The 19109-nt window shown below is 36.2% G+C and overlaps 3 protein-coding genes across 9 annotated transcripts; 1 reads left to right on the top strand and 2 right to left on the bottom strand.

The window, feature by feature from the left end:
- Positions 1 to 2: 2 nt before the first annotated feature.
- LOC105430609 (metaxin-2) lies at positions 3 to 2967 on the bottom strand. Of its 2 annotated transcripts, none has more exons than XM_089079149.1 (4): positions 2748 to 2967; positions 1833 to 2412; positions 1228 to 1365; positions 3 to 827 (listed from the first exon to the last, which is right to left on the bottom strand). In XM_089079149.1, exons 1-4 carry the CDS (start codon positions 2791 to 2793, stop codon positions 767 to 769), a joined length of 825 nt encoding a protein of 274 aa, XP_088935275.1. In that variant the 5' UTR covers positions 2794 to 2967; the 3' UTR covers positions 3 to 766. The 2 variants fall into 2 exon arrangements, with proteins under 2 accessions (XP_088935275.1, XP_088935276.1); XM_089079150.1 differs by lacking the exon at positions 2748 to 2967 and adding an exon at positions 2502 to 2662.
- Positions 2968 to 7426: 4459 nt separating this feature from the next.
- Positions 7427 to 15426, top strand: LOC105430608 (zinc transporter foi). 5 transcript variants are annotated; one of them, XM_025219186.2, is made up of 12 exons: positions 7427 to 7708; positions 8764 to 9101; positions 10422 to 11134; positions 11221 to 11285; positions 11367 to 11613; positions 11725 to 11894; positions 11983 to 12201; positions 12269 to 12398; positions 12525 to 12803; positions 12889 to 13065; positions 13152 to 13339; positions 13426 to 15426. In XM_025219186.2, the coding sequence occupies exons 3-12, from the start codon at positions 10432 to 10434 to the stop codon at positions 13570 to 13572; spliced, it is 2325 nt and encodes a 774-aa protein (XP_025074971.2). In that variant the 5' UTR covers positions 7427 to 7708; positions 8764 to 9101; positions 10422 to 10431; the 3' UTR covers positions 13573 to 15426. The 5 variants fall into 5 exon arrangements, with proteins under 5 accessions (XP_025074971.2, XP_011642549.2, XP_011642548.2 ...); XM_011644247.3 differs by lacking the exon at positions 8764 to 9101 and having other exon boundaries at positions 7428 to 7708; XM_011644246.3 differs by lacking the exons at positions 7427 to 7708; positions 8764 to 9101 and adding an exon at positions 7715 to 8018.
- Positions 15415 to 19104, bottom strand: dgt1 (KAT8 regulatory NSL complex subunit dim gamma-tubulin 1). Of its 2 annotated transcripts, none has more exons than XM_089079143.1 (9): positions 18896 to 19104; positions 18302 to 18561; positions 18040 to 18221; positions 17609 to 17777; positions 16889 to 17067; positions 16667 to 16803; positions 16410 to 16529; positions 16151 to 16291; positions 15415 to 16051 (listed from the first exon to the last, which is right to left on the bottom strand). In XM_089079143.1, exons 1-9 carry the CDS (start codon positions 18896 to 18898, stop codon positions 15800 to 15802), a joined length of 1443 nt encoding a protein of 480 aa, XP_088935269.1. In that variant the 5' UTR covers positions 18899 to 19104; the 3' UTR covers positions 15415 to 15799. The 2 variants fall into 2 exon arrangements, with proteins under 2 accessions (XP_088935269.1, XP_011642546.1); XM_011644244.3 differs by having other exon boundaries at positions 16889 to 17052; positions 18896 to 19102.
- Between the last annotated feature and the right edge of the window lie 5 nt (positions 19105 to 19109).

Genomic DNA, 19109 nt, shown 5'->3' with positions numbered 1-19109 from the left:
CGTTTTCGTTCTACATCCCAATATTTGTGGAGCGTTTTTATTTTGCCGTGTTACAATAAATTAACCTTGTAATGTGTTTGTTATAGAAATAAATTGACGAGAGACATAATATTAATAAAATGACGAGAATGTAACATGAAGAATAGACAGACCTCTTGATTTGCGTTTCAACGATACAATAACCGAAACGCTGGAGACAAGACTATGTGTTAAACATAAATATAGATTTGAAGAAAGATTAATTCAAATTTTATATGTAGTCATTACATATATGTATATACACGTGTGTGTATATATATATATATATATATAGTATGCATATTATACACACATACATACCATGTACACGTAAAAGTTACCTCTCTCGAATCTGCATGCAACAGACAAAATTGGAGAATGGTATATTGACTAGAAAAATTTTTTCTCCCTGATCTGCATCGCTATACAACATCGACGACATATTTTACAATCTAAGCGCGCTTAATAATATACATATTAACACTACATTAATTACATACGTCAATAATAAAATAATTATAAATACATAGAAAGATTATAAATATCACCAGGAACATTGATATGACATGATCGGCGGTACATTTTATATAAAAACGGACTTTTATATCAATAACTCCCGAAACTCAGGCTTCAAATACGTTTTGACACGTTTTACCGCCCGACATTGGAATATCACGTTTGAATTTAGAGAAAAATCACGCCGTTTTTGTTTTTAATTCGATATCCTTGGTATGGCTGAATCATTGGCTTAACTCTTGAACTCCAGCGTTTCATTAGTCTGACTGTCTATAGCTCGAGGAGAAAAAAGGCTGAAAAATGTTACGTGCAGTATTACGCATTTAAAAGATACTATCTGTAAGTATTATGGAATGATCAACTTTAATATATATATCTCATGTTTATAACAACGGTCTAAAACATTATTAAACTGTACTACATGTCATGCTTCAACATTACTCGCACTTCAGATATATCTATCCTGCGGCGAGGAAACCAAGATACGACTATTCTTATCAGTATATCATCAATATTGATTCGAAAGTCGTTTATTGGATGTTACAAAGATTCTCCTTTATCTGGTCGTCCTTAGTCGCGTCGGTGGCAAAGCACAGGAACTTCAATTTACGATGGACGTAATCGGTGTACCGCAACTCGATGTATCTGAAGTCCGAGTAGAGTTCTATCTAATCTTCCGTACGCCGGAAATACCTAATCTCGATGCGTTTACAGAGATTCACGAGCTTCGGATGGCCCTGCACGATCATAGCCAGCTTGTTGTTAGGTAGCGGTGTCGTGATTATCGTGAATATGTGACCAAAGACCAGGGCGTCCAACTCGTTGGGTTTGCTAGATATACAAATTTCGTTAATATCACTTATCTCGTGTGTGTGTGTGTGTGTGTGTGTGTGTGTGTGTTTATATATTTATTTATTTATTTGTGTAAAATATAAATATTTTATACATTTAGGTTATTGACAATAAGGAATGTTCGGAGAAGGGAGGAAGCGACTCAGGCCGTGATTGGAAACCATCCCAGAGAGTATCCTTAGAAAACGACTCAATGATTTCAAATTCTTCTGCAATCTCATTCTCAGGGCTAAAGTAACGTCGTTCGATTCTGAACGTGTGTTCGATTAACTTGGGAAACTGATGGATTATAGCGACGATCTCTTGATTGAATAGGAAAGAGGGCGATGTGAGAGTGCGAATGTGACCATACACCAGAGCGTCGACTTCAGTAGGACTTATGGAACATGATTGTAGTCAAACAATAGGATCAAGAGAAGTGAAAAGTTACAAATAGGATTACTCACTCTTTTCCAAAGAAAAATTCTTCATCCGCTAGCCTTTCAGACAATGCTATGCAACATTTTTTTACATCATCAAAGACTTCATCCAAGCTTTTGTTATACCAGCCGAGTACGCTGAGCCTTTTTATGACTTCCCGTCTCTTCTGCCAGTTTAGGTAATGATTGAGCGGCCAAGGGTACACGCTTCCGTGTCTAGCCTTTGTGACTGTGTTCAAAATCGCTGGGTCCACCCAGCAGATGTATAGTTCTGCATTGACAAATACATTGTTGACAAGAGACTGATAAGCTCTCATGTCTACCTTGCCAGCAGGATCCAAATGATCGGATAGGCTTATTCCTTTACTCCCTATGTGTGCCACTATACCATCAAACTCGGATATCAGTTTCGTTCCACACTTGATAAAAGGTACTCGGCCTGATGGTGACATAAATTCCGCATTCTTCCTCGGCTCTATCTGAAAGTCCAGCTGACACATCTTGAGGAAAGCCTGCACCGCCAGACAGTTGGCATTGTCAGGAAGCAGGATCTGCTCCACTTCGTATGGCTGGTATAGGGTGATCGGTTGCGGCCATGGCTCCTGAGCTGCGGCAAGAAAAGTACACGATCGTCAACGGTGATGTGCTGGATAGGCTCGACCTCATTCTTGCGTGCATCTAACGTAACGCACTTACATAATCGGTACTCGCGTACGCGACACGTGGAAGATTCGCGTACGACATGGAGGAAGAAAAAGTCGTGAGGTAACTGAAAGGCATTCGTGTTGAGAAGACGAGCCTTTCAGTCCTCACGACATCCCTCGAATCCCGAACGTAAACGAAAGTAACGCGCGGTTTTTTGTTTACAAAAACGTAAGGTTAGGGTCACGCGTACGAAGTAATGCGAGCGAAATCGACAACGCGACTCCTAAACGTGTTTACCTTCTAACTCCACCGCGATCGAGTCGCTTAGCAGTACGTGCGGCATGTCTACAATCGCACTTGTACTATGATGATGAGGACGACAACGACGGCGACCACGCTGCCTCGAGATCTGCGACCGATCGTCCGCGTAAAAGCGCCACGAGCGAGAAACGGGTCGCAGTCGTATGCGTCGTACTACATGCCGCCTTCTCCCTTTTACGATTCCGCATGTGTACAAACATTGCGACTCTTGCACGAAGTAAATTTTGACGGGAGTTACCTGAATTTCCGCGTGATCGAACTCTGATCGCAATACAATTGGCGATTAATTTATCCAGAAATACTAATGCTAGTTAATTGAATCCACAAGTGTCCAATGTAGACTTCTTTCAATGTAGAACTAATTTTAATTTTGATTTAACTGATTTGTTATCTTCCTTTAACTCTAATGTCCTCATTTTTACTAATGTAAATTAATATTCACTTTTAATTTACTTTCTATCTCTTTATAATTCAATGCAGATGACAACATTAATCTGCATTGAAATGAACATTAGAATTAAAAAAAAAAAACAGTAAATTAAATAAAAATAAAGAGTAAATTGATATTAAATCGATGTACATTTAAATAGATAAATGGCCAAATTCTGATTAACGTAATCGTTCACTTATACATTTCATTAATGCATAAAATTTATTAATTGCTTGAAAAAGAGACTGAAATTATCCTTGCCATAGGAATTAAGGCACTGATCGACGCATTCCGCAAAAATACTTCTACTTCCTTCCGCATCAATTTGAGATTTATTCTGAAATTACAAAAAAATCATTAAATCTCTAGCTCACAATTATGTCATTTCTACTAGATTAATTTTACTTTCAGCTGGCCTTGCTCTCTTTTTTTTCCAATTTTTAGAATTAAAGAAAGATAAAGAATAAGTTAAGTTCATTAAAGTTTATTTATTATTAAAAATATGGACATTCATCTTTAATTAAAATGCTATTCGTTGAAAAGTAACCTTTGAAAATTCAAACTTGGATAGAAAAGCATGCAGGATGCGCGCATGCAGTGACACATCATTTTTCCTTTTGTCTTGAAACGCATCTTGATAAGCGTGCACGAAAAAAAGCCCGTCAGCCTTCTTCCCTTTTTGATAAGACTTGCAATTTTCCATCGCGATTTATGTCCAGCATCTAATTTGACGTGACGGATCAGTGATCTGTAAATGCGAATGCGTTTTGTTTTCTGCACTCTGAGAAAAATTTTTAATTGATCTTCTTAAAAAAAGAGAGGGAAAAGGAAAGATAGGAGAGTGCGAGGACAAAGGATCCAATTAAGGGATCAATTGTGTATCTTGAAACAAGGTGAACATTTTCAAACTTTCGTTATTACGTGACTCACAATATCGTCCATCAACGTGATCAATAGAATGTCTTTCTTAATTGATTCATTTTCGACTGTAGTGGGTTTGAATCAATTTAAAATCTATTAAATTGGCTGCGTATGTTATGAACTCGGGTTCGATTAAAAATACGTAAAGAAAATAAAATGTGCAAGATTAAACTATCAACAAATTTGACGTAGAAAAATTTTAAATTGATTTTATTGACAATGTTTAAGCCTCCTGGGTAGTCACTGTGACCATATTGTAATTGTGATGTCACAAGACGAGAAATTAGAGCAAAATTTATTGCAACTAATTTGCAAATAAAGAAATATTTGAGAGATATTTGATAGATCAATTTTAATTTTGGTGTTTAACATTTATCTTTTTCTACTTCTATCTAAAAATTAGAAAAAGGATAATGAGTGAATTGAAAAATTAAAATTAATCTACATCATTAATAGAAATGGACATACAAGATGTAAAAAAAATATATTTCTAAACAAAAATAAATCCATTCTTATATACACAAACCAAAAATAGATAAAGATGTAAGCAGTCATTTTCGAAGATAAAAGATCTTTATTTATATTCATCATTTGCATTTAAATTAAATGTGTATTCATTATATTAAATTATTTCCAAATTTTTCCAAATTTATTTAGTCCAAATCTTAGCGTCCGTCTACCATGCCTCGTTTTGCAATATTAAAAATAACATGCAAGTAAAAAATGTTTCTCTCCAGTCCGAGTAATTTGGAGCAACACGATCGCGTGTTGCAAATTGTGGACTCATTTATCGGTGAACTCGACTCGAGCATGATGTCAAAATCGATCGAATGGCCGGAGCCTTCCGGGTGGTCCGCTGCTGAAGGGGGGAAAGGGAAGGGAGAACTCTGAACGTCGCGGCATACGTTTATGATTCGATTGCGATTAATTGCAAAAGACGATTGGTATTTGGCATGCGAGTGTGACGTTCGTCGCACGTCATCACGCCGGCCGTCACGTGATTTCATTGGTTCGCGATATTTTTGCTGCAATGCGAAAATCGAATCGTATCCTATCGAAATTATAGCAGGTTTGGGTAAATTAATATAATTTTTTAACTAAATTAAGTTGATGGCTTATAAAATTAATTTAGTTGCGTTAAAAGTTACATGAAAACTAATTCAGTTAAAAATTGCGTTAAATAGTAGATTAACTTAAGTTAAATTAAAAATTAATTTTAAAAAGCATTATTTATATTAAATTAAAATATAAGTTTTTACAATTAAAATATTCTAAATAAAAAATAATTATAATATGGCTCATCAAATAAATTTAATATTTTATCTGTAAATTAAAAATAACTAGTTGAAGTTATAAATTAATTCACTTAAAATTAAGTTAAGTTAAAAGTTATTAACTGTTTAACTTTATTTTTATTTATTAAAGTTTTTAACGTTTAACTTTTTAACTAATTACTATTCAACCCTGGATTGTAGTAATCGATATTAGATCTCAATTTCACGCTCGATTAAAGGAATCATATGCAAGAGAGTGACAAAGAGAAAAGAGAGAGAGAGAGAGAGAGACAGAGAGAGAGAGAGAGAGAGAGAAAGATGGAAAGATTTTTTATTTATTATATAAAAATCAAAAAATTGGAAGAAAAAGATCGCGGATCACGGTTTCGAAGTTATGTCTTTTAACAAATTGAATTTTAACGAATAGATTTCCACTTTTTATTTGAAATACAACATTTTTATAATTATTATAAAGACCTTTGAAATCCCACATTATTAATATTCATTTTTATAAATATAAATTAACCTTACTCTCGGTTCCATTTTTATTCTTTATCTTTTTTAATTCTTAAAATTATAAAAACGAAAATAAGAAAGCAAGTTAAGCCGAGATTACAATTAATCTATCATTTGTAGAAACGGACATAGAAAAAGAATTCCCGCAATAATCAAAGAGAACTATATTCATATCAGGGGAAGAGAATTTAAGAGCAAAAGGATTGAAAAGAATTGTCATAACGCAAGTTTAAGAGATGAGTTTAGAGAGAAAACCCAAAAGACTCGAGATTCTTTGTGGAGATATCGAAATTGATAAGAATGAATATATAATTAATATACGATCCATTATAAATTCGAAAATCGGAATCGCGTATCCTCTCAAAGTGTCGCGCCGAAATCTTCTCCCCCTCCCCCCGCCACAGTCCTGAAACCTTCAGGGTGACGTCACATGCGGCGTAACTTGCGTAAACATAACTTGCGCCGACCAATCACATCGTTTTACTTGACATCAGATTCCGCCTAGTTACTTTATGCTGTTTACGTTACGCTATTATTGTTACGCTGAATCTAATTTTTTTGCGGAAGAAACACACACACAGTAAATAATCAGAGCTTTTCGGCAAAATGAATAAAGATCAAATCAGGATAAATTAATTAATAAATATAATAATGATTAATTAAATCATCATATCAAATTGATTAATTATATATATATATATATATATATATATATATATATACATATATATATATTAATTTATAATATTGTTCAATGCGTGGCTCAACAATATCTAGCAACTGATTAAATTTCTATGGACATTCTAGAATAATTGTAGAACATTTCGTAATCTTTAAATTCTATTTCTTTGATCAGATTGTCACTATCCTATAATAATCTTCATCTTTCTGCGAATATCGGACGCACCCACATTCTATGACGGGCTTTTTCTTGTTGGTATACCATCAGTTTCCATATTTCAAACAATTTTAAAATATTATATCGTCTAATTTTCTGTTGTTGAGATTGTTTTATCTTCTTCCACTTTTGCCATCGCTTTCATATTATTAATAACAACAGGTCAGGGTCCATAATGACTTCTGAATACATTCTCACAGAATTAGATTCACATCTACTTGATTTGTTCGTACACATACCGTATATAAAGTCTGGTTCCCCATGAAACATACTTTTCCAGATACGCAGATTACAAAAACCAATCACAAATTAGTTTAGCATTTCTGTTAGAGAGTACAACAGAAACCCTAATCAGCAATTGGTTGCATTAATTATGCATCTCTCGAAATTCCGCGAAATACGTTCTATGTGAAAGAAGATTTTTCAGAATGGCGTAACGCGTGTTTTAATAAAATACTAGAATACGCAGATTACGCTTACGCAAGTTACGCCGCATGTGACGGCATCCTTATGCCGACGCGTACGCGCGTAAATGTGCGTGCGAATAGAAGAGCGTCAGCGCTGCGCGGCGAGATGACCGGCCGGCCCGGCCGCCAGTCTACCTAAGTCTATCGTTCGCGCCGCGCCGTTATCTTCCTGCGCTACGTTCAGAGCGTACCATACTTGTTGCTTGTGGGGCGCGCGACGCAGTTTGTTGCGGAGCGCAGACAGAGACGGGGGAGAGAGAGAAGGAAGGTGCGAAGAAGCGGCCGGCCATAGAGAAGAGGCGAGAGACGAGAAAGGAAGGAAGGGGAAGGGTAGGGAAGGAAGCGGGAAAGAAAGGGGACGGCACACGCACCGGCCACGCACGGCTCTCCACGCGACACCTTCGTGTCGTACGCGCGGACACGCAAGCCGGGTGAGAAAAAGAGAGAGAGAGAGAAAGAGAGAGAAGGAGAGCGCGCGTCCCTCGATCGTGATTCGCGACGTTGTTTTACTCGCGTCGTCGTTCATATTGTCGTCGACGATCCGTCGCTGTCACCGTTCGCGATGTGCGTCGGCACTCGATGGCGGAGTCACCGGGCAGCCTCGATCGAGCGACAGCACGGATCCCCGGCGACCTCGCCGCGAGAGCCTGGGCACCCTGGGTCGTTCTAACCTAAATCCAGAATACTATCAGCCACGACGAAAGACGGGGGCGAGGAGGAGAAGGAGAAGAGGACGACGAGGTAGGACGGCGACGAGATCTCTCGTGCACGCTGATCCCTCGTCCTTTCCCCTTCCCCTCTTCCTTGGCTCTTGCCTCGGATTTTTTTGACAGCTAAAAATACAGTTTTTGACGGGGAGGCTGGCGGCGCGGCTATTTCGGCGCCGGTCGTAAATCACAATTCCTTCCGTGTTCGCGAAGGCCCCCTCCTCACCGTCGCGGGGATATCCTTCGCGTGATTTATTTCTTTTCTTTTTTTTTTTCTTGTGCGAAAAGGAGCCGCGCGGCAAAAAGCGAGGGGCGCCCGGCAGCCCGGCAGCCCGGCGTCTCGATCGAGATCTCGCGTCGATGCGCGTCTAGCTTCATTGTTTATACCGATCGTGTGATTTGCGTTGCGAACGCACGCGGAGAATCAGGTGGCAGCGCGTGTGTACTGTCTGCCGTGCATTATGGCCGAGTACACGCGTGTATATCGTCGAGAGAGGGGAAAAAAGGAGAGAGGAAAAAGTGCGAGTGAACACCGCGCGCCGGTGTCAAATCGCTCGCAAAACATGAACGAACGGACAAGCGAATGACCGCATACCGGGAGATCGGGTATCGATTTATTTTTGCCGACGTGTTATCGGCGTCATATCGCCCGCGACTCACGGGAACCGATAAACCCTCCGTACTTCATGCGAAGTAAAGCCGATTACAGCAACGCCGTTTACTTCACCCAACGATACGTGCCACCGATACTCGGAAACTTAAATTCCCGCGTTTTTCAGGTGGACTCGAGATTGGAGTTTTTCCACGTCGTCTTTTAAAGAGCGAAGAAACCGAGAGTTCCAAAGATAAATTCGAAGCACGTGTCACGGGAGGAAACGACGGTAGCATTCCGCGTTTCCGAATCGATCCGGAGCGAAAAATTTTCCACAAACCGAAAGTTCCTAAGATAACAACGGATTTAAGAAGGCAGTATCGTACAAACAAGTCGATTAATTTCTCACGATTTTTAAATGGGCTCAAGTCAAGCGAAGCTCCTCGAACAGCCTGTTAATCAAGAATCCTAAGATAACACGTCAGAATACAACACGGGGAGGGGGAGGAAGAGGAGGAAATTACCGTAAATAAGTCAATTTATTTGCGACAACGTTAGATCGAGCGAGATGGAGATGGACGAAATCCTCCCATGCGTAGGACGCGACCGAGCCGTTTTCGGATTTCTGATGGAACAATCCGCGTGTCACCTCGGTCCTTTTACAGAAGCATCGCGCAGCGCGAGAAACGCCACGTACAGACGTACGTGGCGCGCGCGCGCGCACGTATCAGTTTTATTTTAATCTCTTTCGCGCTCTTTAATGCCGAACGGCTCGTCATCTCATGGGGAAGTTAATCGTTACTTTATATTTAGCCGGGATCCAACTACGTAGTCTTATTGTGATGCGCGCACGGGAGTACGCTTTTAATATAGATTAGATATAGAGATATATTCACATGTGGCAGAAGAATGAGTCAGGCGGCACACATTGCATAAGATGTCGCGAACGGGCCTATGTGTCCAGACTTAGACTGCAGATTACTTATATCAATAAATGCGACAGACATCCGTTCGACAAGCAGCGCGCCTCAAATTGCGCTCGCTCATAATCTGGCGATTTCAAAGAAACAACACTTGAAAAAAAAAAATTCTTTTTTTCTCTCCCAAGAGTTTTTTTTTTACATGTCATTCTTGTCCGGCGCGTATTTTTCTTGCATTTTTCTTCTCCACGGACCTTGTAATAATTTACTTTTATCGCATGGATTATTAATGCGACTCACCGAAACGTAACGAAAGCGAAGGCCGCGCAATTTTCTAAATAATTTATTTTGAGTGCTGTCTTATAAACGTTCGCCGTTTGTAAAGACAGCCCTGTCAGATCCTGAACGCTTGCAAGACACTGTCGTAAGCACATTTAAATCGGGATGAGGCTATCGCGATTCATAAGTAGGATCATCATGTGAGTAGACAAAGTCGCGTCCCGCGCCAGATGGTCCGCGACTCTTTCGCACACATCGCTATAATTTCACAATAATTAACGTATTTACTATCATCATAATTTGTCAATAATTACGAGAATGAAATAAACATTGCGCACGATAAGAATGTCGGAAGATATTTCTACGAGGAAATAGAGAAATATTAAAATGCTGTTATCGCTATTATTATTTGATCGTCCGAGTCGCATTATCTGGTTACACTTGACATTATCATGGAACTTGTACAGATAATTGCTTCCTGCGCTACACGTTGTAGGACTAATAAATATATATAATTAGTTTTCCAGTAGGTTTGCGCAGTTGATACGCGCGCGCGTCAAAATTTTCACGTGTCTACGAATTGTTTCGACTCGACGAGCGAGATGTTCGCGCTGTACGTTCTGATGAGTGTCTTCTGCTCTTTCAGGAAGTTCACCATGTCACATCATATCGTTACCGTTTGCGTGGTCTGTGTACTATGCGCTGCACATGTACCCTGCTCGGCGCACACAAATTCATCGACGACGGCGCCGGGCGATTCAACGGGCATCAAAAACTACACGACCCTGAATACGCAAAGTCAACAGTTCTGGTCGCCTGTACGATCCAAAGATATGCATCCGTATTCGAAGAGCCAACAGAGATCCAATCCGAATAACTTAACTAGCAATAAACGCGATGCCGTAAGATCTCGTATGCAACGCGTTGACAGTAATAACAACAATACCTTGATAACCGTTAACGCAACATCGACTGCATCGTCCGATGTTTATCTTAAGAGGGAAATGACGGAAAACTTCAAAGGCGGTGGGAATCCGCAAGACACGCGGCCGTCAATTACAAGCGCGGATATATCTGTAAATTCGAGGGACGCCGAGCTTCTGGAGCGTCTTGCTCAAACGGAGATGCTGCCAAGCATCAAGCAGAGGTCCAGATTGTCCAGTGATGATTTACGCACCGTTAATAAATCTAGATTAAAGAGAGATGTGGATGAGAAGTACTTTATGCAAAAGATTTTTGAAGCCTACGGTGACGGGACGAGTATAACTATGGAGGGTTTCGAGAAACTTGTTCGAAAGCTGGGTCTATTGAGATTATTGACTGATGAATCGGATGTGCAAAGCGGTGATACTGACAGAAGTATGAAAGATCGATATATATATAATGAGCGCTGATACTTAAAGGATCAGTGAACTTAATGAAAAAATCAACTTTGCATGTTACAGGTAGTGGTAAGAATTTTTCAAATAAAGGCCTACATGACGCAGATAGTAAAAATAATAAAGAAAGGGTGAGATCAGAATAATCCAATTCTCGAATTTTTCTTTAAAATAGTTGTACCTATTCGTAACTCGTAACTTTTCTATCTCAGTGCTTAAATAGTCAAGAGTTGCTGAGCACCGTCGCCCAAGATGCACACTACAGTTCTAGCAATAATGCGACGACGTTGCCCAGCTGGCTTTTTGAACGCGTGTGTCCGGTTCTTGTCTACCAATTAGCAGCCGAATCCAGTTCGGAAAGAAATGGCTGTATACGAGTACCCGAGAATTACAAACCTGTCGTGCCGGTCGACAAACTTTACACACAAACGGAGGACTCGGTGCGCAACACTGTAAAAGGTATTAGTACAAATATAAAACGAGCGAAACGCAATGAATCTTTAAAAATACATGTTGGGCCTCGTTGAAGAAAGACAACTAAAAAGAAAATGTCATTTTTATTCATTCCAGTTTGGGTATATTCAACAGTTAGTATTTTCATAATTAGCCTTAGCGGGCTGCTCGGCGTAGCAGTGATTCCGATCATGGGAAAAAATTATTATCATCACGTACTACAGTTTCTAGTTGCCTTGGCCGTAGGTACTTTAACCGGTGATGCCTTGATTCATCTGTTACCACACGCAAGTTTTTTTCTTTTATTTTATCATCAATATACTCTATGTGTTCGCGAGGGAATGATATTTTAATTTAATTCTCTCACGTTTTCAGGCGATGATGCCGCCTCACCTTCACGAACACGACGAGCATCAAGAACATGAGCATCATCACGACGAAAGCGATGCATTACAAATTGATCATGTGAACCTACATAATATGAATATGTGGAAAGGATTAGTCGCTATGATGGGTTTCGTGCTATTCTTTTTCACTGAAAAGGCGTTAAATCTGATATCCGAATGGCGAAAACACTGGCAGCATCGAAAGAAGGTAAAAATATCAAGGTTGCTCTGTTATATATAATTGCATTGTCCTATAAATTGATAAAAATTGGTAGATGCCTACGCGCGTGAGAGTGATGAGAGAAAGTGATGGGCCAAATAGCAATGTTGTTGGCGAAAAGCTGTGTAAACACAAGTACTCTTCGTATCCGTATTGTTACGGCGAGATTGCCAGCGAAACTCAAGGTAACAGATGCTATTTGTGTCGAGTAATGCATTTTGCTCTCGGGCCATTGCACTCCGATTGAGACAAGATAACTTATCGTAACCTGTCTCAACATGCGAGAAAAATCAATGAAGAAATGTACACAGATAACCATCACAATCGCCGAAACAATCATCACGAGAGACCACCCATCATCGAGGAGGAGAAACCATTGACGTCCAACTGCAATTCCGTCACGAAAATCGTGACGGAACATGGTGACATAGAGAAGAAACCAACGGACGATTGGAGAATGGACGATTCGATCGTGAATAACGCTAAGAAAAATGCTGATGGTGCCGATGTATCATTGAACGAATCGGAAGGCTATACCGTTATTATACGCGAACATGAGACCAAACATCACGGCCACAGTCATTCTCATGGTATACTTTAAATAAGATAAGATAAAAAATACTATGTAATCTCTGTACTGTGTTGGATAATCTAATGTGAATGTTCTAAATCTAGGTCATGTACACTCAGCCCCAGAATCTATGTCCAGTGTAGCTTGGATGGTCGTAATGGGAGATGGTTTGCACAATTTTACAGACGGTATGGCCATCGGAGCTGCTTTTTCGGCAAACATCGCAGGCGGATTCTCCACAGCTATTGCTGTTCTCTGTCATGAGTTGCCTCACGAACTCGGTACTATTTTCACAATCTATGACAGTGTATCTATAAACATATTCATATATAATCAGCGATATGATAATATAAATATTTTTATACAGGCGACTTTGCGGTGTTATTAAAAGCAGGCATGAGTACCAAACAAGCTGTTTTTTACAACGTGTTATCTTCAGTGCTCTGTCTGTTAGGTATGATAGGTGGAATACTGTTAGGTAGCACTCCCGATGCGACCAGCTGGGTATTCGCAGGTGCTGCTGGAATATTTATATATATAGCATTAGTAGACATGGTTGGTATGCATTGATCTACGAAAGCTATATTTATACATTGTAAAACATAAAAACTGTTAAACACTAATTACCTTCTTCTTCTTAGATACCAGAATTATCGTCGAATCATTCTGCGGAAAGCGGTTCACGATGGCAGTGCATTTGGCAAGGTTTGGGTTTAACCACAGGCCTCGGGATTATGTTACTTATCGCCGCCTACGAGCATGATCTTAAACACATTTTTGACAACTAAGTTTATAAATAATTGCTCTTGCATTGATATTACAAACAAAATCTCTTCCTATTACGTTCGGGTTATTGTGTACTTCTTTGTGTTTAATCTTAATACTTAGCAGTCTCTTGGCATTCAACGAAAGTAAATTGATCTCTTTCTGAAATAATTATTATAATAATAATTATTTCGTGCGTTAAAAACGTAATGGGAAGATTACACAAATTAGATTGCAATTTAGATAAAACGACAATATCCGAGCTAGGATTGCCGGTGAAAGTACTTTAGAGGAACGAAAAAACTGTTGAACTCCGAAAAAATAGGATTTTCATCATTAGACAGAGTATCAATAATTGAATTGTCAAACGATCAAATTAAAATATCAATTATTTTTGAACCAATTTTATTCAAGATATTTCTACTGTACTCTTTTTATGGTCAATTCAAAAATACTCGTATCGAATAAGTAAACTTAATTTCTCATCAGATAAATATGTGATTATCTAGTAATTACATAATAATTTTCAAGAGATATGAATATTGATGAATAATCTTGAAGCAACAAATAGCAAAATTTTTTTTTTCACAAGATTAATGAGCAGATTCAATGACGTCAATTAATTCACATTTGTTACTATTAGATATATATTGTTATCAGAATATTATGTACAGTATTGTTTTACGAATGAAAGCTTAATTTTATATAAGTTCTGTACAAATAATACATTATACATTATACATGTAATACAAAGGTATTTAATCCAATTAGTCAACTAAAATGATGAAATGATATAATTTATTTTATCGTTCATTTAAATACTTTTATTTGCAACGAATTTATGATAATTTTGCATAATCAATTTCTTTCGAATTAATGTTATTTTATTATAAATGTGCATCACATTATCTCTTAATATTATCGTAATTTTAATAATTTAAACAGATTCATCATAATAAAAAATGTGATGTTACTTTTTTTATCATCTTATTATCTCTTTTTACAAGAAAGAAAAGTGAGCTGCACAATCGTAAAGATTATCTGGCATATCGATGACTTAGAAGAAATATCATGACATGACAATATTTGAAACTTGTATTTGCGTTTACAATACATGTGAGTGTTTATTTTCACCAAATATTAATAATATTGATAATATTAATGTAATAATAATAATAATAATAATAATAGTAATAAGTTTAAGAATTTTATATACACTGTACTGAAATATCAAGAATTTGAATTTTTATTTCATGATTATTAAGGTGATTTATGTATTTGTTGCACTTAAATGTACTGTAAACAACTATAGCTATAACAAAAATTATGTATATATTGACTTTTCAGAAATTATTGTTATTCTGTCAAAAATTTAATTCCATCCATATTATATGTCTAAGTTCCTCTTTTTTGTTTGTATATAAATATATAATATACAATTATGTATTAATATTATGTAATCATCAACGTACCCATGTACGATTTTGGTTATTTTTATAGAAACTGTAAAAATGTAAAGTGTTACGTTCTTGTAAAATCATACTTTTGTTCATTGACTGAATATTTAAATTGCTACTGAGATAATATAAGTAGCTAAAATAAAATATGTTGCATTCTATTTGATTAAGATAAAAGAATTATTTAGATGATTTTTTTTATTTGATATCGAATGTGGCACTTTACTGGGTGTTCAAGTACTATCTGAGATAGTAGAGTATCCGATTAGAGTATCTTAAATTCGGATACCCGCATATTCACATCACTCGTAAAAATATCTCGCATGACGGAAATCATTGAGAAAACCCACCAATAGAAAACAAAAAGTTCATTTTGCTTTGTAATTTAAATAAATATTAATAATAAAATTATAAAAATAATTTTGTGTTTATTTCTTAGAATTAAATACGTATTTTACGGAGCATTAAAGCTTCTTATAAAATAAAATTTAATATCGATAATTTCAAAACTAATAAAATAATTAAATAAGATTCAGCAATTAAGCAATCTCTCTTATATGTGTGATCTATTTTTTAAATTATATACAAATATCTTAACTATTTGATTTAGACAGATTAAACGACGATAAAATCATTGCATGTAATCACTCGCTTATTTTTTAACCAAGCTAAAAAATTTTTGTTCTAACAGGAAATATTAGACAGAAAGCATAGTACACTATGACATTCTTATCAATCACGACGGCAAAGTAGTATCGATATTTCAAGGGGAAAATCACGTAAGAATATTTGGTCATACGGTAACGAAGTCATCTCGATCGCTCATCTGCGCCGATAAACTGAATGCTGTATCTGTGCTGGTTTCACTATTCAAACTCTCATTCGCAAACGAAGGTTTTAAATTAGCGGAATCATTCATTTCTCTCATTAATCCCGCCATATCATCGTCGGGATCAATCTCTTGCGTCTCGCCTACCACATCAATCTCCATTGATTGATTGTCGGTCATCAACATCTCTTGTTTTACGGGTTTCTCCTCCTCAAACTATAGAAATGAACATAAGAATGGTCACAGAACAAGAAGAATGGTTACAGAACAAGAATGGTCAATCTCAAAGAAGTTATAAGGAAAACGCTATCATACCTTCATAGACTCTAATTTGCACGGCGGCGGCAAATTCATGTGAAATACACAATTGGAATCGAAAATTACGGGCACAGGTTCGTGACATTCGATATCCGCTCGTACTGCTCCGCATGCTTTAAACAAAACTTGATGTTGATCCTGCGAACAGTATCGATCGAGAAAATAAGATTCGCAGAGATTTGAGATTTATTAAAATTATATTTCTTTATATGTATATGTATATATGTATATAAAATAATATAATATAAATATACACCTTTAGAATATGTTTACGACAATGCTTAGCTGACGGGAGTGTTCTTTCACCACATTTCACACCACCTTCAGTGAACACACATTTAGACACGTTAGGTGGTTTTTGAAGTGGCTCGGTTACCTGAAAAACGTAACTTCCTTTTGTAATGCAACTAGATATGTATTTAATTATAGCAAAAATCACTTATAAAAAACATCTGTAAATATCACCTGTAAAAAACACCTGTAAATATCATCTATAAATAGCAGAGATAATACCTGTGCGCGACGTTCTAATGACTTCCTATAAAGTATCGCTTCAACGCCACTCCGTCTATGATAGCGATTTAAAGCTTTCAATTTCTCGTAGAGCTTTTTCTCCTTTGCAGTTTCCTTAGTCTGATCATGTATGCTACCTATATAAAATTTATCAAAAAATATAACAAAATTCTAAAATTTATTATTTATAATATAGATATAATATAATATAGATGTATTTACATAATGTTTCCTTTTCTTTCTTTAGAGCGAGCAAATATTTCCGTCTTTTCTCCCGTAGTACATACTGCAGCCTTCTAAATTGATCGATATAAAGAGACTGAAGTCTAATCAGTTTTTCTCTTGCGATATAAATCACTTCTTCCGCGGTGAAGATGCCAGCATGCCTTAAAAAATTAATACTAATAATTTGGAGAGTAAGTAGTGTCTTTTTCTTTTTTTTTTGCACAAAGCAACTACAATAAAATTATATTAAAATAAATATGTACTCTTTCTTGAAAGGAAAAGTATGAAAGGTGTGAAAATCCGACACAGGACGTAACAATGCGAAAATTTCCTGTTACAAAAGAATAAAACCAAAATTTTAATTGTTTAGATTTAAAAAGGAGAAAAAAGATGTCATTAACATTTAATGAAGACACATTTGTATACATTTCTATTAATATAGATTATTAATTTTAATGCGAGAAATTTAATCTATTAGCAGTTTTTATCTTCTTTAAGCTCTAAGAATTAAAAAAATATAGAAATTAAGATTAATTTACATTAGTGAAAATAAATTAATTTAATGTCACCATAACTATTAAGATTTACAAAATCAGTTCTGATATTGATGTTTTCTTAAACAAGTTGCACAAGCTGAAGCATGCTAGCAGATATTCTAATGCAATAAGATAATTCTCAAAATAACACACACGCAATGCAGTTTCAAAACACACTTACTTTAAGGGATCCTCCTGTGGACTATGTAAACTCTCATTGTCACTATCATCGAGATAAACTCCCCTCAGAGTGTCAGTGACAACTGTAGGCTCAACATCACTCTCTGACGAACTAGCGTAGTCTAAGATATCACTTCCACTCGCATTTACTCTGTAAGCATCAACTTCGGCTGAAAATAATAACTTGTTGATGCTTCTATTTGTAATAACATTCGTCAAAATAAAAATTATAAGATATATAAGATATATACATTTCCATGCAAAAAACTTATTATTCAGATCAAAATTTAAATTCAAGACTTATATAAAAAAATTTCTTATTAAAAATAAAAACATTAATGCAATCTCTAACAGAATAATATTCAAAGAAATTAAATACTGTAGAAGAAACCTAATATTAGAACGTGATTAGAATGTGATTATAATGCTCACTGAAAGGATCTAAAGCTTTTACTCTTCCTTTCTCCCCTTCCATATCTTCAGTACTAGTGTCAGCAGGTTTGACATAATGGCTCAAGTTAAGTAACAGCATCTCAGGTGTTTCCGGTAAGGAACGTCGTGATGTTGATTTGATTCGAGCAATTTGTGCTTTTCTAGAATGCTCGCTGCAATATCTACAAGAGATAAAAATGTATAATTTTATTTAAAAAAAAATAGATTTATGATTTTAGATATAACAAGAAAATATATTCACGAGACATCTCTCCTGTCTGATTTTGGGGCTGGATTTTGACATTTTCTCCCATTAGTATTGTATACAAAAGCACATTGCTTATAAGGTGCATTAGAATCTTCGAGAATATGCTTAACACAATATGAATATCCTTCCAGACAAGGTTGTGTGCATTCATATGAAGTATATAGACAGCTTTGCATCTGTTTGGGACGTTTTGCAATCGTTGTTATAGTGGATGTAGGCATTGTAGACTTTGGTATCCGGAACATGCCTTGCTTCTAAAAAATAAATAATAAACTCAAAATAAGTCTTTAAAACAATTAAAAAAAAAGTAATAATAAATATAAAACTCAAATGCCAGATGATTAATAAGTATATTTCTCAGCAGATTTTTTGAAAAGGAAAATATACACATAGGATTAGTATTATAAAAATAAGCAAGTTTCTTGCTTGACAGAAAAAAAGATTTATGAAGATTTGAAAAAATACAATTTTATACTTCTGCTGATTGTCATGAAAAATTATATATAAATATAATAACAAACGTTTTTCCATCTTATCCGATAAATTAATTTTGATAAATTTGATAATAAATAAAAGCGAAAGATTTACCATGCAGCAGGATAACCTTAAGATGAGACAATACACAGTCACTAGATAATTGGGTTTGCTCTGATAATAACAGATATTTGCTCCTATAAATATAAAAACGTCTGATTATAGTAAAGAAGAAATAGGAAAGATCGACGAATAATAATCAACGAATTGTTGAGACGATATTCGGTTAACATTTCCCTTATATATATATCCCTTATATATATATATA

The sequence above is a fragment of the Pogonomyrmex barbatus genome, unplaced genomic scaffold, assembly GCF_055798465.1.
Source record: "Pogonomyrmex barbatus isolate J1 unplaced genomic scaffold, ASM5579846v1 scaffold3, whole genome shotgun sequence".
NCBI lineage: Eukaryota > Metazoa > Arthropoda > Insecta > Hymenoptera > Formicidae > Pogonomyrmex > Pogonomyrmex barbatus.
The sequence above is the reverse complement of the archived record's forward strand: the minus strand, read 5'-3'. Positions and strand labels throughout refer to the sequence as shown.